Raw genomic sequence first — 25909 nt, 5'->3', positions numbered from 1 at the left:
TGTGGCTCTTGATTTTGGGGTCATGAGTTCAAGCCCCACTCTGGGTGTGGAGATTACTTACATAAATAAAAAACTTTTAAAAAGGGAGCAGAAGACATAAACAGACATTTCACTGAAGAGGATATACAGACACAAATAAGCAAATGAGAAGATACTCAACATTACAGCCATTAGGAAAATCAAAATTAAAAGCACAATGAGATATCACTATACATCTATCATGCAGGTAATGGCCAAATGCTAAAATAAAAAATAGTGGTAACATCAAAGGCCAGTGAGGATGTAGAGAAATCAAAACACTCACACATCACTGATGGGAATGTAAAATAATAGTCACTGGAAAAGAGCTTGGCAGTTTCTCTTAAGACAAAAAAATGTACTAATAAAACACAGCAATTTCTTGGGATTTTATCCCAGTAAAATGAAAACTTATGTTCATGCAAAAATTTTGTCTATGAATGTTCACAGAAGCTTTTTTTGTAAGAGCCCCAAACCAGAAACAATCCAAATGTTCTTCAGTGGATACATCCAGCAATGGATACTACTTCAGTGGATACTACTCAGCAATAATAAGGAACAAGGATGATCCACTCAGTGACTTAAGTGGACCTCAAGGGAATTATGCTAAGTGGAAAAGCCAATTTCAAAAGGTTACATACTGTATAATTCTTCAAAGAATATTAATTACTTAGAACTCAGGGATGGAGAAGACAGGGGCTACAAAGAGGTAGCACAAGACCATTTTGTGTGAAAGATTTTCCATCTTGACTGTCGTATTTACACATTCTACATGTGATAGAATTGTATATGGGACCATATACATAAACATACAAATGTATATACAGATACACACAAATGAGTATATGTGTAACTAGAGAAATATAAATAAGCTCTGTGGTGTACCGTTGTCAATTTCATGGTCCGGACATTATAATTATGTAAGATACTAAAATTGTAGGAGGACTAGTGAGGGGTGTATGTGACCTCCCTTAACATTTACTGCAACTTCCTGTAAATCTACAACAAAATACAAAACAAGCATAAAAACAGAGCACCATTGATAAACCTGAGACAATAATATTTTCTTGTACCACTGGAAGTTATTTTAAATAATACTTTTATCACCGATAAAAGAAATATGGTGTTTCTTGCAGAATCAGTCTTGTGAAAGACACTTGATAAAATTCCTCTTTTAAACTGAGGCTTCCTATTATTTTCCACATACTTAAGAAAAAATTTCCCCTTCATTTTTAGGAAAAAGAAATATCCAATCGTGAATGTTAACTCATGTTTCAAGTAAATCACACACAAGAAATGTATGTGCATCCTTCTCAAAAAGACAAATTTTTACAACACTGCAATTATATGTAATAACTGTAAATCTTTATTGGGAAAATTGTACCAATTTGTCCTTTTAACATTACTTCCAGAAGATAAGAGATGAGTCATGCCTCAGGTGAAATAAGAGGGATATGTTTGATTATCAATGTTTATCGTTTCTCCGGCAGATTAGGTTTAAAAAAAACAAAAAACCAGAATACCTTCACTGGTTGAGGGCAAAATCCTCTGTATCTCTAACTAGGATAAGGAGAGTAGAAAAGAAGAGTGATGTCAGGAGCAGAGGACTAAAATTAATTTGGGCAATATTTGAAGGTTGCAATATATTGTCTAGCCCAAAAAGAAAAGGACAGCACAGAATAACTCTTTGACTGACTGATATTTTGGCCTCTTAGGGTCTTCTACCTAGTTACTTAGTTTACAAGAACCAAAATTAGACCTAATCTAAAAAAGGCCAATTTTGACAACCAAATAGGTAAGAAGTCTGGTAGGGACTGACAGTATGAATGTGTTATTACTTTTTTAAAAAAGATGTATTTATCTATTTGAGAGTGCCAGAGCACAGGGGAGGGGGGAACAGGGCAAGAAAGAATCCCAAGCAGACTCCCCACAGAGCTCAGAGCCCAACGTGGGGCTCAATCTCAAAACTCTGGGATTACAACCCTGAGATTGTAACCTGAGCCAAAACCAAGAGCTGGACACTCAACTGACTATGACACCCAAGCACCCAAGAAATGTGTTCAAAAGATCCATTAAAGCTAGAGCAAAATGGATCCACGTGAGAAAAGAGCCACGTTAGTGAGAAGTGGTTAAGGAGGGGATTTAGCTCAGAAGAGGAGGAAATACAAGAAGACAAGCAAAGAACCCACAAAATGCAGCACTTTGCTTTCTTGATATTTTCTACTAGGAGCACAACATATGTAAAGAAACTATTACCCACATTAAAGTTCCAGGCAAATAGGAATAAAGCAGTGCTTTAGGCAAAGCAACTCTTATTACATATAATAAAAAAACATGAATGGCTGGCCACAGTATAGCTAAGCTAGGGAAAGTTAATTGAGAAAAGCATATAGGTTAGGTTAAAGAAAAGGTCTCATGAGACAGACAAAACTGCAACTGACAACTGTATAAACTATAGGTTAACAGTAGTAGTAAATAGAAATATTTATTGTTCTGTAATTAGATATGGGATAGTATTTTTGAATGTAAGTGCTAGGGTGACTAGGAATCTAAGAAATCACCTTATAAACCATAACCATGTGACAAGAGAGAATTTTAACATAGCTGAGAGTAGAAAGGATTTTTTAAAGATTTATTTTATTTATTCGAGAGAGAGAGAGAAAAAGAGCGTGCATGTGCACAAGAGCAGGCTGAGGGGCAGAGGGAAAGAATACTCAAGCAGATAGCCCTCACTGAGCATGGGGCTGGAGGTGGGGCTCAATCCCAGGACTCTTGAGATCATGACCTTCACTGAAACCAGATGTTAGATGCTTAACTGACAGAACCACCTAAGCAACCCTGGAAAGGATTTTTAAACAAAAATTTTCCCCTTTTTACATCTGCATATGTAGTCAATGACAGTGTAGTTAAGTGGCTAGTACTTTTAAATAACAATGAGAACAGAAGATTCAATGAAGAGTTAATCCCTACCTATAAAATAGTGACTTTACTGAAAGATGATCAATATATAAATATTAAAATAAAACAGATTCTCTGATAATCTGTGACATTATCTGCAGAATTGTATTTAGAAAGAGAACACATTTATTCTCCATTCCGGTAACTTACAACTTTTATTCTAGTTATATGACTATTTTTTTAATACATTACTGGTGATTAAAAGAACAGGGCAAATAAAAAAAATAACTGAAGTCAGGAGTTACATATCTGGAAAAATAAGCCTGACTGAGAAGGACCTGGAAGAAATAGTCAAATACTGTGTCATAATATTTCTTACTAGATGTTGGAAAACAACAGAGGACATAAAAGTGAGAGAGGGGCAAGAGTGATATAAATATTCATACAAGTACCAATTTAAAAAAGCATTTAACCATCATTATTTTAAGAATCAAAAAACTGTACTCCATATGTAAATCCTTATGAAGAGCAGTTAGTCCACAGTGGTTAATATATCAGCAAACATACTGTATCTATAAATCTGTTTACAAATCCTTCCTCAATTTATGAAAATCTTAAACACAAATGTCCTCTGCTATACCACACCTAGTGGAACCAGGCTCTTCTAGAAGCTCAAAATTAAGGTTTTCTTCCTGGATGTTTCAGATGACACTATGTTGTTTTTGAAACACAGAGAGCAAACGCCTACAGAAAAATCCATTTTAAATTATTAACATTGTTGAATGAAGTGTGGGTTGAGTGTTCACTATTATTTGTAATGTAATTTATATGATTAAAACCACTGTTGAGTTCACCAAGTCCTGATTTAAAGAAGTCGTCTTGAGATATAATCTGTATAAGCCTTTTTCTAAGTGTCATCTGGATTTTATTCTACATGCATTGTACACTGGATGTTAGGTAAAAAAGTAAATGTTCTGACATACCATTTTAGACATCAATCTGGCTGTTGTGGTGGGAGGGAAATGAGGTTTCAAGAGACAGAGGTGTGCTGATTAGGAGACTTTTGAGGATAGTATAGGCAGAAGATGAGAGTGGACTGGATTAGCGGCAATGGTAGAAAGGAAAGAAAAGGAGGAAATAAGAAATAGGACTTGTGGATATTAGATGTGGTTATTAGGAAAGAGAGAGAAGCATCAAGAAGAGATCCACTAAATTTTTGGTTTTAGGTATCTCAGTGACTGGAGATACCATTTACTGAAGATGGGTAACAAGAGAAGGAACAGATTTTTGTTTTAGGAAGGTGGGTTAACTTGAGGGAAGACCATGATTTTTATTTTGGACACCCAAGAGAATATGCCAAACAGGTGATTAGTTGAATATATATATGTCTGGAATGGTCAAGCCCAGAGATATAGATTGGGGGATACTGGCACTAGAATGAACACCAAGTAAGTAGGGACTCTAGTTTTTTTGTTTCTGTTTTGTTCTTTTTAATGTCATGCCTAAAAGAATACCTAGAACAGTATTTGGCAAGTAGCAGGGGATTCAATAAATATCTGTTGAGTGAATAAATGAGTGAACATAAAAATGAAGTTTTATGATGGTATGAACTTAAGACCTAGAGGTTGCAGAAAGAACTCTTAAAGGTTAACACACACACACACACACACACACACACACACACACACACGGGGTAGGGAGGACAATGAGCACAGGGGGAGGGGGAGGGAGAGTTTCAGCAAAGGAAGACTGAGGAATGGTAGCAAAACAGAAGGAAAACTAGGAGGTTACTATTCTAGCAAAGATATTAATATTAAAAAAATGTTTCAAGGAGAGTGGTTACTTGTGTCAAATGCTGTTGAAGTTATGTAAGATGAGGACAAAAATGTGAAAATAATGTCACTGACGGTTTTAACAAGGGTTAGGGAACATAATCCATTCTAACAGGAAGGAAGGTAGCATAGGTACAGATGCAGATAGGTTGAAAGATTTTGTGGTAGGAAAAGGCAAAGCCCCAATTGCTTCTATTTTCTGACGGAATTATGAACAAGTGTCAGCCAAGAGTGACTATTCAATAAATGCTCTGATGGGAATAAATAAGATGTTATGGGAGAACAGAGGAGGGATATTTACCTCACTGTTGAGGCAGAAGGTACGGGGTGTTTAAAAGATAAAGAGAAATTTATAAAGAAAGGGTAGGTAGGAGAAGCAGGAAGAGCATCTCATACACATGTAGTATGTCAGAGGCAAAGGAAAGAGCATGTGCAGGCAACAAAAAGGCTGGACCTAAGAGGTCCAGGGAGGGAACAGCAAGAGATAAGGTTGGATAAGCAGGTATCAAAAAGGAGACTGAAATTTGTTATGAGGATAATTAGAAGAAGCCACTGAAAGTATAATATATATACTTATTTTGGTGGTCTTCTCATCAGTTTGGGGAAAGTATTTGTAAATTTAATATACAAGCACATTTAACATAAGATTAGGCCATTTACATATTAAGTATTTTTGAGTTTATTTTTTGTAGTAATCTCTACAAACTATGTGGGGCTAAAACTCAGAACCCTGAGATCAAAATCTCATATTCTTCTGACTAAGCCAGACAGGTGCCCTCATTTTTTATATTTAATACTTAAAATGGAGAGGCAGGATAGCTTAATGGATAAGAGTACAAATTTTAGACCCAGAACTCCTGCATTCAAACCCTAGCTATACTGCTTGGTGGTTATGTGACTTAGGCAAACTATGTAACCTGTGTTTCCATATTTTTAAATTGATGTTTTAATAGTAAAGAAGAAAATAACAGCACCTTCTCAAAGGGCTGTTAATGTATTAGTTAACATGGTATTCTGTAAATGTTAGCTATTATTATTAAAGATAACAATTTACCTGCTTTTTAATGGCATAATTTTCACCATCTTCAGCTTTCATTTTTTCAATTTTTTCTTCTTGCTGTTTTGCTTCTTTTTCATACATCATTTTTTCTTTGACCAATCTATAAATAAACCAAAAATGGTTCCAAGAATTAACTTTCTCTCTAGCAAAAAGAACATGGGAAACAAAGAAAATGTAAATATAAAACACACTTAAGATACCAAAGTATGTGTGCTGGCTGGGGAGGAGGAGAGGAGGAATGAAAAATAGCCATAGATGTAAGTCTGATCCTCAGGCCCTTAAGTCCTCTACCTGTCTAAATCAAGTGCAATCTTCAAAGCATAAAATTCTTAAATTTTTAATTAAAAACATGTTCTGTGATAATATTTGTATTTACAATATAAAAACACTCAAAATTATTATAGACTAACATATGTCTCGCCTTTTAATTAGTATGTATTTTCCAAACTTTTATACATGTATTTGGAACATAAAGGGAAAAAGCTCAGCTCCCTGGAAAAAAAAAAAAAAATCAGTATATTGCATGCCAAATCCAAAACAAGGAAGGATAACATTATTTTCAAAAGCAAAACTGTTTAACTAGTATTTACTATTCAATTAATTTTATGCCTGACCTTCCTCATGTGAGGGACTGAAGTACATCATTTAGACATCATTCTCCTAGGGACAAATGGTGGAAACAAGTATTTATTTACTAAAACAAGAAAAGGTATTGATAAAGACCAGAGAGATTTTCAACAATAAACTGGAAGAGAGAAATACAAAGTTCTACTGATTATTCCTCATATAACCAAAGTGCAATCGATCATAATAACTCAATCCCCTCTAATCCTGGTTTATCAAAGTTTTAATATAAAATAAAAATGTAATTCAAGAAAACACTAACACTCTGAGATAAACAGTATCTAAAAAGCAGAATAAAAAGCTTTCAGAGTCCATATGTATTAAAAGAAGCTTTCTCCATCTGGCTCACTTACTAATTTCTAGAACTGTGTTGCTGAGCTAGAATTTAAAAATCATTATTAGTGGGGACGCCTGGGTGGCTCAGTTGGTTAAGCAGCTGCCTTCAGCTCGGGTCATGATCCCAGCATCCTGGGATCGATTCCCACATCGGGCTCCTTGCTTGTCAGGGAGCCTGCTTCTCCCTCTGCCTCTGCCTGCCACTCTGTCTGCCTGTGCTCACTCTTGCTCCTCTCTCTCTGACAAATAAATAAATAAAATCTTAAAAAAAAAAAATCATTATTAGAGAATGGCTTTTTTTTTAAAAAAAATATTTTATTTATTTATTTGACAGAGAGATCACAAGTAGGCAAAGAGGCAGGCAGAGAGAGAGAGAAGGAGAGAGAGAGGAGGAAGCAGGCTCTCTGCCGAGCAGAGAGCCCGATGCGGGACTCGATCCCAGGATCCTGAGATCATGACCTGAGCCGAAAGCAGAGGCTTAACCCACTGAGCCACCCAGGCACCCTAGAGAATGGCTTTTGTCTAATTATTTACAATGAAGATTTTTAAGTTTATTTCAAACATTAAAAAAAAAAAGACTTTATTTATTTTAGATAGAGAAAGAGTGTGTGCATGCCAAGGGAGGAACAAAGGGGGAATCTCAAGCACCACTCAGGGCAATGAATATAAACAAATAACAGAGGATACTCAAGAAACAATAAGGGAAATAACAGTACTTGGGAAAGTACTATTTCTGGTTATCTGAGGAGAAGAGCCCTAATGATCTGGGGTACAGAGGTCAGCTGAGAGTTAAATTTTACTTCGAGCTTTTACATTTGAGTTTATTCTTCATTTGACTTTTAAAACATTCCTATAGCTAAATATTAATACAAAAAACCCCAATAGCCAAGTAGTGAATTATGATTACAGCCCTTCACCAATTCACTACCACATATAAAATGATAATAGTCAGTGTTATTCACTGGCTTCATTACGAGGTCTGACAATGAATACCACCTCTATGATGATGGTCATCATCCTCATATGCTTCTCCATTGTAACGGTGCCATCTTTCCTGATTTGGATCAAAGTCTACCAGTCTTTTCAATTTTGAATAATTTTAAAGTTCACTAGTTATTCCTTTAGCAATATTTTCTAAATTTTCTGGAATAAAGCAAAATTCAATTAGAAAGACAACAAAAATGTATCTAATAGTTGTAATTCTCTAAACATTGCTCTCTTTTCAAGTTTTGTAAATGCTATTAGTTAAAATAACAAGTACAAAAATAAGTCATAACTTATTATATTTTAAAGACATAATTAACTGAAAAAATATATATATATATTTTTTAAGATTTTACTTATTTATTTGACAGAGAGAGATCACAAGTAGGCAGAAAGGCAGGCAGCGGGGAGGGGGAAGCAGGCTCTCTGCCAAGCAGAGAGCCTGATGCGGGGCTCGATCCCAGGACCCCAGGATCATGACCTGAGCCGAAGGCAGAGGCTTGACCCACTGAGCCACCCAGGAGCCCCTGAAAATATTTTCTATTAGTGTTTCAAACCCACACCCACAGAGAAACAGCAATTTCAAAATCTGGTCACTTTCAGTACTTAGACAAATACATGAGAGGAAATTACAAAAATCAGAGCAACAGAAAAGGATAGACATAAGAAGGACAAAGGAGAAACTTTAAGAAATGACAATCATTAGGGAAGTGATAAATAACTTTTAACTATATAAGTATGGCATTAACGTAATTTTTAAATATTAGTCTGATGTTTTCCAAACTACTCCTTGGTATCCAAGTGGTCAAATAAGCTTAAAAAAAAAAACACCACTTGTTGGGGCACCTGGGTGGCTCAGTGGGTTAAAGCCTCTGCCTTCGGCTCAGGTCATGATCTCAGGGTCCTGGGATCGAGCCCCACATCGGGCTCTCTGCTCGCTGGGGAGCCTGCTTCCTCCTCTCTCTCTGTGCCTGCCTCTCTGCTTACTTGTGATCTCGGTCAAATAAATAAATAAAATCTTTAAAAAAAACAAACAAACACCACTTGCTAGGGCACCCAGGTGGCTCAGTTAAGTTTCTGACTCTCGATTTTGGCTTAGGTCTTGATCTCAGGGTTGTGAGATTGACCTCTGCGTGGGGCTCTGTGCTGGCAAGGAGCCTGCTTAAGGTTCTCTCTCTCCTTCTCTCTCTGCCCCTCCCCACCAAAACCAAACAAAACCCCCAAAGAATATGTATTCTTATATTAGGATTATTAAAAGCAGCATTACTTATATTCTTATATTAGGATTATTAAAAGCAGCGTAAGAGGCCAAATGTGAAATATATTACTTATATTCTTATATTAGGATTATTAAAAGCAGCGTAAGAGGCCAAATGTGAAAACAACTCAAAAGTCCATGAAATGGTGGACAAAGAAAATACGATATACCCATACAATAGAGTAATATTAAGCAATAAAAAGAAATGAAGTACTGACTAATGCTACAACATGGATGAAAACATCGTGCTAAGTGAAACAAGCCAGAGAGGAAGAGTCCAAAATGGCAGAACAGTAGGAGACCCTGGTTTCATCTGGTCTCAGGAATCATTCTGAACACCCATGAACTCAACCAGAGATCTAAGAAAATAATAGCTGCAACTCTACAAATAGAAAAGCAACCACTTTCTCTATGGTAGAAGGTACGGAAAAGTGAGAATGAGGCAGTATATGAGAAGATAAACTGCAGGGGGAGCGAGCCTAGGTAAGCCGGCTACTGGAAATCACAACTTTTAGAAGTCTGCTCCAGTGAGGAACATCCCTGCCTGAAAGGTGCTCAGGTGGCAAAGCGGGCAGAATCCTAGGTGGGGCAGTGTGGTCTCAGGATCCCCAGGGTCACAGAAAGACCAGGGGGTGCCTGAGTGTGACAGAGCTCCCAGGCACTGGAGCAGGGAAGCTGGCTGCAATCAACAAGCCCAGGAGCAGGCTCTCGGGTCTAGGGTGCCATAAACTGTGCACCCCGGGACGGGAAGGGAACTACTCTCTGAGAAGGGGCCCAGCAAGTGGCAGAACCAGTGAGACCCCCCTTCCTACCCTGCCGGAGGAGAGCCACAAGTGTGTACTACAGGAGCCTTCAGAGTTTGGGGACTCAAAATGGGGTCCCAGGCCTGAAATACAAACACTCAGTAGCAGGCTGGGAGAGCACAGACAGCAGAGACCAGACAGACAGGAGTGACTGTTTTTCCCTGAGGGCACACTGAGGAGTGGCGCCCCAGGCTCTTGGCTCCAGGGCTGGAGACTGGGAGGCCATCATTTTCATTCTCATTCTTGAAAGTGGTGTGGAAAGCCTTTAGGGAACAAAAGCCACATATAGCAATCCAGCAGCTCACTTGGCCTGGCCCCCTGGCAAGAGCAGTGCAATTCCTCCTGGAGCAAAGACACTTGAGAATCAATGCAACAGACCTCTCCTCCAGAAGATCAGCAAGAACATCCAACCAAGGCCAAGTTGACCAAGCAATGAGAATTGCAAAACTCCAGTGCTGGGGAGTACAGCATCTAAAATTCAATGTTTTCTCCCCCATGATTCTTTAGCCTCTCAATTACCAACCCCTTTTACAACCAATTTTTTGTTTTATCAACTTTAAAAAAGCCTTTTAAAATTTTCATTTTTATAGTTACATTCCCATTCTTTCATTGTATTTAATTTTGTTATTGTGAATATATGCTTTCTTTCTTTATAATTTCGGGATGCAGTTTCTTCTAACAGACCAAAATATATCCAGAATCTAGTGTGTGGCTCTGTTCTTTTCACCTACCTGATCATATACATTCTTCTTTTTTCTTTGTCTTTTGGGTTTTTTTGTTATCTTAAAGCCTTTTTAAATTTTCATCTTTACAGATACATTCTATCCTTTCAATGTATTTAATTTTATTTTTGTATATACATAAGTTTTCTTTCTTTACAATTTTATGACATAGTTTCTTCTAACAAACCAGCCCAAATATACTTGGGATATCATGTATTGCTCTGTTCTGTTAACCTATGTATACTCCTTTACTTTTTTCTCCTCTTGTCTTTTAATTTTCATTTTTACAGTTACATTCTATCATTTCATTGTATTTAATTTTATTTTCCTCATATGTAAGCTTTTCTTTCTTTACAATTTTGGGATCTAGTTTTCTAACAGACCAAAACACACACAGGATCCAGTGTATTGCTCTGTTCCATCCACCTGTCTGATTATATTCTGATTTGTGTGTGTGTGTGTGTTTGTGTGTGTGTGTGCAACATAGAAGACACTAGAGAATACCTTTCTGGAGAAATAAAAGAACTAAAATCTAACTAAGTCGAATGCAGTAAAAATGAAGGCTCTAACTGCTGAGATAAATGAGGCAGAAGGGAGAATTAGTGATACAGAAGATCAAATAATAGAGAATAAAGAAGCTGATAATAAGAGAGATAAATCCCTACTGGATCAGGAGGAGAGAACGTGGGAGGTAAGTGATACCATAAAGCAAATCAATATTTGAATAATTGGGATCCCAGAAGAAGAGGAAAGAGAGAGGCGGGGGCAGATGGTATACTGCAGCAAATTACAGCAGAGAACTTCCCCTCTCTGGGAAGAAAACAGGCATCAAAATCTAGGAGGCATGGAGAACCCCCTCAAAATCAATAAAAATAGGTCAACACCCCGACATATAATAGTGAAACTTAAAAATCCCAGAGACAAAGAGAAAATCCTGAAAGCAGCTGAGACAAGAGTTCTGAAACCTAAAAGGATTGTTCTTAATGTTAAGAAACATTAGATTGGCAGCAGACCTATCCACAGAGACCTGGAAGGCCAGAAAGGACTGGCATGCTAACTCAGGGTGCTAAATGAGAAAAATATGCAGCCAAGAATATTTTATCCAGCCAGGATGTCATTCAAAAGAAAAGGAGTGATAAAAGGCTTCCAGGACAAACAGAAACTAAAAGAAGTTGTGATCACCAAACCAGGCATACAAGAAACATTAAAAGGGATCCTTTAAGCAAAAGAGAACCCAAAGTAACACAGACCAGAAAGGAACAGAGACAATGTGCAGAAACACTGACTTTAGAGGCAATACAATGGCACTATCTTTCAATAGTTATTTTGAATGTAAATGGGCTAAATGCCCCAATCAAAAGACACAGGGAAACAGACTGGACAAAAAAAGCAACACCTAGACCCATCAATATGGATTATTTCCCTTCATCCTTGTTCAACATCTGCAAATCAATCAATGTGATACGCTACATAAATAAAAGGACAAGAACCATATGATCCTCTCAACAGATGCAGAAAAGGTACTGATAAAGTACAGCATTCTTTCTTAACACTCTTCGCAGTGTAGGGAGAGAAAGAACATACCTCAGTATCATAAAAGCCTTATACGAAAAGCCAACAGTGAATATCATTCTCAATAGGGAAAAACTGAGAACTTTTCCCCTAAGGTCAGGAACATGAAAGGGATGTCCACCATCACCACCACTGTTCAACGTAGTACTAGAAGTTCTAGCCTCAGCACTCAGAAAAGAAAAGGAAAAAAAAAAAAAAAGGCATCCAAATGAGCAAAGAAGTCAAACTCTCACTCTTTGCAGATGACATGATACTCTATGTGGAAAACTCAAAAAACTCCACCCCAATATTGCTAGAACTCATACAGGAATTCAGCAAAGTGGCAGGGAAACAAAGGCAAAAATAAACTATTGGGACTTCAACAAGATAAAAAGCTTTTGCGCAACAAAGGAAACAGTCAACAAAACCAAAAGACAACAGATAGAATGGGAGAAGATATTTGCAAATGATATATCAGATGAAGGGCTAGTATTCAAATATAAAGAACTTATCAAACTCAACACCCCAAAAACAATCCAGTCATGAAATGGGAAGATGACATGAACAGATATTTCTCCAAAGAAGACATATAAATGGCCAAGAGACATAAGAAAAAATGCACCATATCACTTGGCATCAGGGAAATCCAAATCAAAACCACAATGTGATACCACTTCACACCAGTCAGAATGGCTAAAATTCACAGGTCAGGAAATGATATGTTGACAAGGATGCAGAGAAAGGTGAACCCTCCTACACTGTTGGTGGGAATGCAAGCTTGTGCAGTCACACTGGAAAACAGTATGGATTTCCTCTAAAAGTTGAAAATAACGCTACCCTATAACCCAGCAATTGCACTACTTGGTATTTACTCCAACGATATAAATGTAGTGATTCAAAAGGGCAACTGCACTCCAACGTTTATACCAGCAATGTCCACAATAGCTAAACTATGCTAAGAGCCCAGATGTCCACCCACAGATAAATGGATAAAGAAGATGTGGTGTACACACACACACACACACACACACACACACACACACACACGAATATTATGCAGCCATCAAAAATATGAAATCTTGACATTTGCAAAAATGTGACTGGAACAGAGTGTATTATGCTAAGCATAATAAGCCAGAGAAAGACAATTATATTATCTCACCGATACTGCAATTTAATAGAATTTAAGAAACAAAACAGAGGATCATAGTGGAAAAGAAGACAAAAAAACCAAGATGAAACCAGAGAGGGAGACAAACCTTAAGAGACTCTTAATCATAGGAAACAAATAGAGGGTTGGTGGAGGGGAGATGGGTGGAAAGATGGGGTAACTGGGTGATGGACATTAAGGAAGGCATATGATATAATAAGCACTGGGTATTATGTAAGACTGAAGAATCACAGGCCTATACTTCTGAAACCAATAATACATTATATATTAACCGAAATTAAATTAAAATGTTCTAAAAAAGAATAAAAAACAAAAATAGATTTGTTACATTAAACAACTAGGAGACTTAATTCAACTAATATTTAGTCTTGATTTATGTAGGTCTTGATTTCTCTTGGATGTTTTTCATTGGGGAACACTAGGGCTTCTTTCCCTCTACAGGACACAGCTACGTGGTGGCTACTGCTTTTTTTCAGAGGAGGCATGTGCTATTCATTTTGAGCCAATTCATACAACTTCCTGTTTCCTAAACCTTCAGGCCTTATACGTGGTTCCTATAAGCAAATGAGTTTGAATCTTTGCTGCAGGAACCTGCGTATCGTCAACACAACAGTGTTATTACTGTTGTTTTTATTATCTTTATAGCATCATGATTTTTATTCAGGATATCAAGGATACTCAGAAGCCACTGGGATTAGCAATGACATTTTCACTATTCCTTTTTTTTTTTTTTTTAAAGATCTTATTTATTTGAGAGCGAGGGAGCAAGCACACATGTGGGGTGAGGTTGGGGGTGCGGGGAGAAGGAGAAGCAGGCTCCTCGCTGAGCAGGGAGCCACAACTGGGCGTGATCCAAGGACCCTGATGATCATGACCTGAGCAGAAGACAGATGCTTAACTGACTGAGTGACCCAGGCACCACTACATTTTCATTAATCCTAAAACCTAGGAGGTTACTAACTCTCCTAGTAAATGAAAGTAGCAGAGATTGAATGAGTAACCAAAAGAGGCACATTCAATTAACATCCTGTAATTAAAAGTCTTACAACAAGGGTTCACAAACCATGGCCAATGAGTGATATTTTGCCTGCCATTTGTTTTTGTATAACTTGAGAGCTATGGATAATATTATGTGATTTAAATAATATTTTTAATACTAAGCTTATTTTTTAAATGATTAAAAAATTTTAAAAATATTTTGTGTCCTGTAAAAATCACATGGAATTCAAATTTCTGTGTCCAGCCACACTCGTTCATCTATATATCATCTCTGACTAGTTTTCATGCAGTGAGAGCAAATGAGTAGTTGTGAAAGAAATGTATGGCTCAAACAGCCTAAAATATATACTAACTGTTCTTTTATAAAAAGCATTGCTGACCCCTGACTTAGAAGACCCCTATTTAATTCTATCCAGCTCCTCTTAACCACCTTATTGTTTATCACATTATACTGAAATAAGAAAGCTGTGATTCTAGAAAAAGTATTGAATGAAAGAGATGGATTCCATGTCTAGGCCCACAAATAATTTTGGTTCTTAATCCAAGTCATCCTATTCCATTGTACCTGTCTATAGAAAATAGTAATAACCTCAGCAAAATTAAAGAGACTCTTAACTACATACCACATCTGATAAATAAAGGGGCTGAGTATTTGCATGGCTATTGGCATATCAAAACAACCAAAAGTAAAGTTTTTGTTTAAAAAGCCCTTTTTTGTGTGAAAAGGCTCAGGAAGCAAGTTATTGAAGAGCACATGCACTGCCCTAGAAAAAGAGAAAAAATCACGTAGTGAGAACCCAGTAATATAAAATTACAGTGAATAAAATGCTAGGGGGCAAGATGCAGTAGAAGTTAACTGTACAAATCAATGTATTAATGACAAGTCACGTGACATGAAAGAGATTTTACAGAGAAATATATACAACTTCAACTTCACCAGGTAGTACCAAATTGCTTTCCAAAATGTTTTTTTTTTACTGATACCCAACCTGCACTGTACAAAATTTCCTAGTGCTCCTTGGCATCCTCATAAACAACTGGAATTGTCAGAATTATTAAATTACTGAAAATGTATCATAGTTTGAAATATTAATTTCTCTGATTACTTGTAAGGTTATTTATGTTTATTAAAATAGTAGTTACTAGGGACCCCGGGTGGCTCAGTCAGTTAAGCGGCTGCCTTCGACTCAGGTCATGATCCCAGGGTCCTGGGATCGAGTCTCACATCAAGCTCCTTGCTTGTCAGGGAGGCTACTTCTCTCTCTCACTCTGCCTTTTTGTGCTGTCTGTCAAATAAATAAATAAAATCTTTAAAAAGAAATAGTAGTTACTGGACAAGTATTTGTTAAATCACTGAATGAGTATCTTACAGTGAATTTGGTTCTTTTCCCTTCTTTTAGGGAAGGCTAAGATTTAGTAGGAAAGCTTAATTCAATTAATTATATAAAACATAGTTTTGAAATTTTTATAAAACTATTTTTCCTGTGACATACATATTTATATGTTCCTAGAAATATGTGAAAAGTTATAAAAATAATTAAACAAATTCATAATTTCATTGCTTAAATAATTACTGACCCAAAATGCACATAATTCCGAAATCCAAAAAAGGTTTAAAAAAAAGGGAAACCTTAAAATTAAGTTTGGCATAATTTGATTTAGCAGCAAAATGTAACCTCCACTGACATGAAATTATAAACTTTATGTATCTTACTTAATGTGAATTAGTCACGTTTCATTGCAGAAATACATGTTTGATTATAGAGTACTTCTCCAGATGTTATGAAAACATAGATTTATGTTCTAAAATCTAAAAAATTTGGAATTCAGGAATACGTACTGGCCCAATGGTTTCATACATGGGAATATGGACCTGTAATAACATTTTGAATATTTTCCACTAGTCCTTTTCTTTAAGCACGTGTGAAAATTTTATATGTGTGTGTGTAGACACAAATAACTGGGATAATACATCAGTTTCTGTCTTTTTTACTGAATAGTTGACATACACTGTCACACTACTTTCAGGTATACAACATAATGATTCAACACATTTACATTTTATGCTATGCTCAATGTATCATTTTCAGTATTACTGAACATTCTTTGAAAAACACAGCTGTTAATAGTCACAAAGCATTTCACAGTACCAGTATGAGAGTTTAATAAAGTATTACCTTATTGTACATTTAGGCCATTCACATATTATAAATAATACTGTAACAAACATCTCTACTCATACATTTTATGGATGTGTAATATTTTATTACATAATATTTAAAATATATAGTGTCTGATAAGAAATTAGAGCAAGTCCTCTTCCAATAAGCCAGAGATCATTTACTGATGAATATTTCCTTTTCCTACTGATGTGATAAGCCACCACTGCCATTCATTATTATTAGTAATAAACAAAATACAAATATTAAAGCAATCTATCCTATTGTAGCCTATTGTATTTCATTTTAGTCAAAGAAAATGATATGCCAGATTTCACCATTATAAACATATCAAACTTCAAAGAGATATAAAATTAAAAAGAGAAAAATGTGGAAAATGGCACATGAAGGGAAAAGAGATTTGACAATCAATAGTTGTTGATACTACAGAAAAAAAAAAGAGGCTAAGAATTTTTTTTTTTAAAGAATATAATTTCCCAGAGCTGGAAAAAAACAATAATCTTAATTTAAAGAGCTTCCTATGTACTAACTAGAATAAATGAAAAAACCCACTTCTATATACAATGCTGAAAATTTCCAGAGATCCAAAGGAACGAAAGCTTTCTTTTAAAAGATTTTATTAATTCATTTGAGAGAGAGCACAAATGGGGGAACAGCAGAGGGAGAAGAAGAAGCGGGCTCCCTGGGGGGTTTGGTCTCAGGACCCCAGGATCATCACCTGAGTCGAAGACAGATGCTTTACTGACAAGCCACCCAGGTACCCCTGAAAACGAAAGCTCTGAAAGGGAGAATACATCATCCATAAAAGGAAAAAGAAAGAAAGAGACTGACGTTACATTTTGCATTAATAACACTAGATACCAGAGGACAATGGAACAATCCCTTAAAAGTTCTAAGAGAAAATGATTTATAACTTGGATTTGTAATAGTGAGGGTAAGTGAGTGTAATAGTGAGGGAAACATTAACTAACTCATTCAGTGATTATTTACTGAGGGGCTATTATGTGCCAGGCATGATTTTATATCACAAGGATGTAGCAGTGAACAAAACTACATAAATCTCTGCTGTATAGCACTTTTTATTAGGGAAACAGAATAAATAAATAAACAAAATATATAGCATGTTAGCATGTGTTAAGTACATTAAGAGAAAAAGCACTGAAGAAGGATTGATAATACACAGGATTTGCAATTTAAAATACGACAGTCGGGTGCCTGGGTGGCTCAGTGGGTTAAAGCCTCTGCCTTTGGCTCAGGTCATGATCCCAGGGTCCTGGGATCCAGCCCCGAATCAGGCTCTCTGCTCAGCAGGGAGCCTGCTTCCCCCTTTCTCTGCCTGCCTCTCTGCCTACTTGTGATCTCTGTCTGTGAAATAAATAAAATCTTAAATAAAAAAAAAAATACGACGGTCAAGGAGGGCCTCTTTGAGAAGAGGATATGTGAGTTAAGATCTGAAGGAGACATTAAGTCATATGGATAAATGATGAAATAAGTCATAGGCCAGGGGAATATTTTTTAGTTCTATAAAAGTTCAGAAGTTTCTGCAATTCCCTCTTTCTGAGAAATTTACTTAAGAATGTATTCCAGCAAACTGAAGAGGAAAATCAAGAAAAAAATAATGGTTAATATAAATACAATGGTCTAATGAAGAAAAAAAAAATCCCAGGATTAAAACTGTGCAGTAGGCTTGGCCTAAAATCTTAATGTGGACTCTTACAAGAGTATCTTTAAGAAGAAGAATGGAATAGATTCTAAGGAACAGATACAATGAGTGGAAGATAAATGGAAGCCACATCTTTTTCTGCCCCCTCAGTTAAAAGGAAAAAAAAAAAAAAAAAAGAAAACTGGAAACTCCAGGAAAAGCACCCTCCACCTCCAGAGTTACGGTTGTACTATGAAGCAATTAATGAAAAAGAAAATTCATTTAACTTGGTTTTTTAAGAATAATCTCCTTTGGGTAACCTAGCATCCACTGAAAAGGAAACGTAATCCTATGCTATATACCATATTTAAAATAATATATAATCTATTTATTCACTTTCAACTGTCAGAAAAGAACTATGAGCAAAATACATCTTTCCCAACTTATTTGAAATATTTGTGGTTTTAATGTTTGTTTAAAAGTTAAGGTACACCTACCTATTTTTTTCTCATAAAAACCATGATATAAGTGATGGCTAAGATGACCCCTGGTCACCCAATGAAATTTTAGCATTTCATAATCAATTTCCTGTATTAAATCCCTGTTTGAAATTCCTAGCCTGAGTTCCTTTATCCTGATTGATATCATTCACCCCTACTGACACAGCTGGTAACAATCTCTTCTGCCTCTGAAGAAACAATACTTTTGAGATGTTCATCATATGAGAGATAAGGAAGAAAAGAAACTTTTATTGAGGGCCTAATATGAACAGACCTTTAAGTACTTTATTGCATTAAATACTTACAGGCCTATTAAGTATCATTCCCATTTTACAATCCCTTGTTAATTATCCCTTCCCACAATGTTTTCAGAAGTCTTTATATTTAGGAACACCTGGGTGGCTCAGTTGGTTAAGCATCTGCCTTTAGCTCAGGTCCTGATCCCAGGGTCCTGGGATTGAGTTCTGCGTTGGGCTCCCTGCTCAGTGTGCAGCCTGCTTCTCCTTCTGCTTGCTGTTCCCCCTGCTTGTGCATGCTCTGACAAATAAATAAAATCTTAAAAAAAAAAAAAAAGTCTTTATATTTAAATAGATCTAAAGCAGGATCAATAATCCAGAAATGAGTGTAATATAAGCTGTTTTACTTCATCAAACTCTGATCAAAAATGGTAATAATAATCAAAATTATGCTGAAAACAGAGAGCAGCACTTATGAAGAAGGTAGGTTGGATGAATGACTTTTGATGTTTAAGTGTTTCAACAGCCATCATCAAATTTGCTTCCCCCAAAACCAGACCTTTGGTAAAGTTCAACAATTAAAACTCAAGAAGAGATAGTTACAATATTGGCATCCCATAAAACATAATATATAACAGATTTAGGCAAAAGCTTCAATCATTCAAGGTAAGTTAAAATTAAAATATGAAAATAAAAGCAGTTAACACATAGTGATCATTTGCTATGGGCCAAATACTAAGTCAAAGCATGCTGCATGCATTATGGCATTTAATCCTCAAAACAACCCTATAAAATAGGTACCATTATTATTCCCATTTTAGTAGTAACTGAAATTCATATGCTTGTGTTAAGTTCTCATAGCTGCTGAGTGTCAAAGAACTGCTTTATTCTATAGTTATTACTCTTAGCTACTACTGATGTACTTACTTTTTAAAATAATTATTAAACATTTGAACACGTTAAAAAAAAAAAAAAACATTAAAATGGGCTCAACTGCAACAGGCATTAATGATTCCCTACCCAAAGCCACTTCTTACCTGCGCACAGAATTTTATGATCATCCAAGCAGCCAGGTCCTTCAAAGAAAGAAGCCACCCTGCCAAGTGGTAGCTTAGGCATGTATAAGTGACCCCATTGTGGCCAAAGCTACAAAACGGCTATTCATGGGGGGTGAGGAGGATTCTGAGAAGGTTGCTATTCTTTGCAAATGCAATATAAGCAGATATAATTCCGTTTTCTCACCTGTGACATCTGCCACTTGTGGCAGGTACCATGGGATCATGAGGATCCAGCTTAAAAGGACAGATCATTCTGGGGTATCAGAGAACTTGAATTTTTGATGATGGTATCAATCTACTCAGTTAACTAACTCTTACCTCGACTGTTTATTGTATGAGATGATGAACATCTGTACTGTTTAACCCACATACAGCTTGATTTTCTGTTACTCTGAAGTTAAAGCATCTGAAGTGAAAGAGTCATTAAAAGCAGAAGTCTGTTCTGCAATTACGAAATAATGCTTTCTTACTCATTCATTCTGAACTGCTAAATCACTCAGAGATTGAGATACCTCATCTTTTTCTTCCCATTTACAAACACACATGAAAAACTAAAGAGGAAAGTACCTACATAATACCCAATTTTATGTCTTCTACAGTTTTAACAAATACTCTATATAAATTTTGTGCAAAAGTCTATTTCTCACTTAAAACTACACCTGTGTATGGGATGCCTGGGTGGCTTAGTCGGTTAAGCACTGCCTTGGACTCAGATGGTGATCCCAGGGTTCCGGCATTGAGTCCCACATGGGGCTCCTTGCTCAGCGGGGAACCTTCTTCTCCCTGTGTCTGCTACTCCCTCTCTCTTTCTGACAAATAAATAAATAAAATCTTTTAAAAAACAAAAAACTAAACCCACGTAAAACTTTAAACATTTGTGCTTGTTTTTAATAACCATGGTGGTTACAGAGGCTAATATCCATAATAAATACAATCTTCTATCTATATTTCCAATTTACAAATTACTTCTTTAACTTACAAAATATTGGATGTTAAATATTAAATAGTAAAATATAAATGCCCTTAAACTGTAATTTACAGGAGAGTGGGTATTAGGTAGTTTAACATTAAAAGTCTATAAACTACTCTGGGGTAAGCCATTTAATGGTGCTACCAAGGAAACAATATGGCATCGAATAAACTGTATGTAGTTATAAATTAGGAGCTCAACAGCTTCTTGTTAAATGGATTTAAAATTTGTATCTTTCCTACTGAAGAGGGAAAAAAATATTCAAGATTAGAAAAAGTTATATACATGACTTAGCAAATAAAGTAGGCAACAAGTTTTACACCAGGAAAAAGCAGTCACAAAAACCAAAGTAAAAGGCTATTTAGAATTAATTTTAGGTTTTTGAAGACTAAAGGTATAGTAATGAGATACCAGGCACACAGAAGAAATACAGAAGTATATGGGGACAAAAACACCAAAAAAGATGAAGGGAATAAAAATCTACTCATTTGGGGAAAATGCAAGCGGACTGCAAATTAGAGCCTTAGCCCCTGAATTAGGAATTCTCACTAGTGCCTTAGAAAGAAAGAAGTGAAGGCTGACATCAGAATCTGATGATTTAATACTTATGGTCTATACAGTAAAATGTATGTACTAAAAATCTGGTCAAGTTTTAGTGATTCTTTACTAATTCTTTAGCGTTCACTGTGAAGTCCCAAGTCAGATTTCCCCAAATTTCAACTAATAGCTATAGCCAAAATTTTGGGGACTAGCAAAACTGAGGAAGAACATGATACAGTACTGTCTTAAAATAGATAAAACAAAAATGTGCTACACACAAACATGCAGCAGATGAGATGGAGCTGGAGCTCTTTCTTAGCAAAATACCTTCTCTCACTCCTTATCCTCCTTCCCCACCTCACTTATTCTTCGTAAACTCAACTGTCCTTGTCTTCTGGAAGGACCACACTAACGTCTTCCTCACCACTCCCAAGCTGCTACTGTAAATTCTTCCTACTAATCTTTTTTCTTCTGACTATTCTTCAAAGCATATAGGATTTATCAAAATAGGTCAAAATTTTGTCTAGTTCTGGAGCACCCTGCTCAGTGGGGATTCTGCTTCTCCCTCCCCGGTAGCCACTCCCGCCCCCGCCCCCCGCTTGTGCTCTCTCTCAAATAAATAAAATCTTAAAAAAAACTTTTGGGGGGTCTAGTTCTACACTTGATAGTTGATGACCACATGATTGAAAAGGTGTCTCCTCTCAGCACCTATCAGACTGTGTGCCTCACATACCTGAGTGAACTCAATTATCCTGAGAGGTAAGCAGGGCAAATGGGAAACTGATTTGAAGAGGTGAAATGAGTCAGCTAATGTCAGCTGTCCAGGCAGTGGCTGGAATTAAGATTTGAAATCATGATTTCTAACCTCAAGTGTCAATACTAACACAATCATACTGCCTTATGTTTGAAGTAAATATAGCAATTTTCAAAATTTAAATATCTTTTATCTGTTCCCAAAGTAAAATCATTCCGTGGTTCAAAATGTGAATAGCACAGAAGAGTACAAAGTGAAAAGGCAACCGGCCACCCACACCCTACCCTCAGTGGCTCAGTTCCCATCACTGGAAGCAACAAGTTATCAATTTCTTGTATATCTAAATGAAAGAAATTAAATGACTATAGTATTTGTTACCTTGTCATCTCCCAGTAACCTTCAATTAATCTCCTAAACTGATGTTTCAAGTTATAGTCACTGTTCAAATATAATGCATGCTTTAATAAATGTGGTAAATATGACAGGACATTCCATAAACAGCTAAGATGATACATGACAAATACAAAACCAATATCACTATTTTCTGTGCAATATTATGACTCTCGGGGACTAATAAACTTATCTTAGGAATTAATTAATAAAACAAAATTATAAAAATTATTTCAGTAATCCCCTAAACTGTCCCTTAAAGGTTTTGAGATAACCACTGAGACTGAAAAGTATATACTAATGAAAGGGCTAAAGGTACTGCAAACAGCTTCTGCTTGAGTTTGTATGAAAAAGCAACAGCAAGTCCCACTGCTGCTTCATCTCCATACAAAAACCCTCCGCCAGTTTTAATTATCACCTAAAAATCACAAATCTCTCTGTACATTTACTTTTTATCTTCTGTCCAAACCCAGATCTCGGTCTTAATAACATCTCCATTTGTTTGACATCCCACCAGCAACTAACTGAACTAGTTTGATAAGTGAGCTCATCATTATCCCACTCTAAAATGATGCCCTTTTTCCCAACTTGAGTTATCAACATCAGAATCATACGAGTACTAGATAAAGTAGTCCTGGCTTGCAAGCTCGGTATGAGCCAGAGTGTGATACAGCTACAAACCAAACCAAACCCAACCCAACCTAGCCAATTCAATCTTAGATGCATTAAAAGAAGAAAACTGAAAACATGGTAGCTAAACAGTACTATATTGGAAGGATGGCATCTGTACCATTATTATTCATAATTTACTTCTAAATTTGTTACACATAACTTAGATCTAAATGGGATTTGAGGGGCACCTGGGTAGCTCAGTGGGTTAAAGCCTCTGCCTTCGGCTCAGGTCATGATCTCAGGGTTCTGGGATCGAGCCCCACGCCGGGCTCTCTGCTCAGCGGGGAGCCTGCTTCCCTCCTCTCTCTCTCTGCCTGCCTCTCTGCCTACTTGTGATCTCTGTCTGTCAAATAAATAAATAAAAATCTTTAAAAAAAATAAAATAAAAGGGATTTGAGACAGCATCTAAAAGAGGACCCCAACAAATTATAGGTTTTTTTTTTTTAAGATTTTATTTATTTGACAGACAGAGATCACAAGTAGGCAGAGAGGCAGGCAGAGAGAGAGAGAGAGGAGGAAGCAGGCCACCTGCAGAGCAGAGAGCCTGACGCAGGACTTGATCCCAGGACCTTGAGATCATGACCCGAGCCAAAGGCGGCCCAACCACTGAGCCACCCAGGCACCCCAACAAATTATAGTATTAAAAGGAATATCCAACACCATAATTCTGTTCTGTGAAACAGCTCAGTTTGCCTAAAACATTCAGATAGATGATGAAGTATATAGTTAGTTCAAATTAATATGTTATCAAAACTAAAATGAGCAAGGAAAATATCATTTAATGAAAATGACTTTAGCTGACTCATGACAGTCACTTCTCATAAATAATGGTAATATTAGTTAGAATACTTGAATTTTATCAAATTATAAAATAAGCCCAATTTAATGACATTTTACTACAGAAATTACTCTTGTGAGATTGAGCCCCTCTTTGGGCTCTGTGCTGGACATGGAGCCTGCTTTTAAGATTCTCCCTCTACCCTTCTCCCTTCCTCTCTAAAATAAATAAATAATAATTAAGTAAACAATGAAAAAAAAATTTTTTTAAATGCTGCATTTTCACAACTGGGGGCACACCACCTTTGAGCAATGCATTAGCATGTAATAACATAAAAGTCCTCTAACTTACCTCACAAAACCAGAATATACAATGAGTTTTATGTCATTTTAAGAGCATCACAACTTTTTGCAAGTTGTTCTATACAGTCTTCCTGGATTATTTCAGAGGAGTTATTTGATAGAATCTTTCAGGATCTTGATTCTATGGATAGACTAGCATGATTATATATGGACATACCTGTAATAAACACCTTTCTCCAGTTAACCTAAAAAACCCAGGTAACAGCAGCACCATTTGAGTTAAAGAAAGACATGGGGTGGGGCACCTGGCTGGCTCAGTCTCTAGAGCATGCAACACTTGACCTCAGGGTTTAAGTTCAAGTCCCATGTTGGGTGTAGAGATTACTTAAAAATAAAATCTTAAAAAAAAAAAAAAAAAAAAAAAAAGACAGACATGGGAGCTGGCTCAAAATGTTTATATGTAGTGGGCAAATCTACCTTCTAATTCATCACATAAATATAACTAAACTACCAATTTTTCAAATGTGTTAACAATTGTTTTCTCTCATAGAACACAAAGGAATGCTCCTCCAAGAGATGTTAAGAGATGTGGTCAAAAGAAAAAGATTTTTATGAATAAATCTTGGGAAATACTGCATAGTCTATTCCACTCTTAAAAATTCACATACTGAAAGCTTTTGAATAATCCTACAAGGAAACATGTTAAACTCTACCTCATCCCCTCTCAGATTAAACTGAGCAAGCACTTTTTCAACTTACCTGTCAGGATCATGTTAACTGTATTCTATACAACACCTCCTTGGATCCAAAATGAGAGGCAGGTAATCAAAATTCTTACTATAATGTTTGACAAATTTCTAAGTTTCTGAGGTATATTTTTACCCTATATAAAATGCCAAAATATTGTATTCAAAATTTCCAATTATAGAACTTTATAAAATTTTGTATTAACTAACAATTTAATACAATTAATTTTTAAACTAAATCAATGTGGCAGCAATAATAGCTTAACTAATACTAGTATATATCTATATTAGTGTAATTAATATTGAGTTAAGGACAATGAACTTTGTTACTATCCTATCTTTTAACATTTTAATTTGCTTATATAAAATCCACATTTTAGTAGGAAAGTCCTAGTCACATCATCTTGTGATATTACCAAGCAATATATTTAGTTTAAAAAATCATATAGTAACATTATTATAAGTGACAATGTTTTTAAAAAAATCAAGTCCAACCTTTCCTAATATAAGTTTATTTTTCTACCTGAGATATGGTATCTGAATGGTAATAAATGCTCAGTGGTCTTTAGCCAAATTCCATAAAGAATGCAGTTTTTTTTAAAAGGAGAATTTGTTATTTTTAAGATTTTATTTATTTATTTGACAGACAGAGATCACAAGTAGGCAGAGAGGCAGGCAAAGAGAGAAAGAAGGGGAAGCAGGCTCCCTCCTGAGTAGAGAGCCCCATGTGATGCAGGGCTTGATCCCAGGACCCTGGGATCATGACCTGAGCCGAAGGCAGAGGCTTTAACCCACTGAGCCACCCAGGCGCCCTTTAAAGGAGAATTTTAAAGACAGCTGCAACAGAAAATATTATCTTAATAATCACTCCAAAACTGATGCCTT

General features: G+C 36.2%; 1 protein-coding gene across 1 annotated transcript in view; it reads right to left on the bottom strand.

Moving 5' to 3' along the window:
* The window catches only part of TBCA (tubulin folding cofactor A), a 75784-nt gene that overhangs the window by 13491 nt on the left and 36384 nt on the right, over positions 1 to 25909 (bottom strand). The window contains exon 2 of the mRNA XM_032847940.1: positions 5803 to 5908. Within this exon, the coding sequence (XP_032703831.1) occupies positions 5803 to 5908 (106 nt within the window). The remainder of the gene's footprint in view (positions 1 to 5802; positions 5909 to 25909) is intronic.

This window comes from Lontra canadensis, unplaced genomic scaffold, assembly GCF_010015895.1.
Source record: "Lontra canadensis isolate GAN:19392208 unplaced genomic scaffold, GSC_riverotter_1.0 scaffold4, whole genome shotgun sequence".
In the NCBI taxonomy this organism is placed as follows: Eukaryota; Metazoa; Chordata; class Mammalia; order Carnivora; family Mustelidae; genus Lontra; species Lontra canadensis.
Note: the sequence above shows the minus strand (reverse complement) of the source record. Positions and strands in the feature narration are given on the sequence as shown.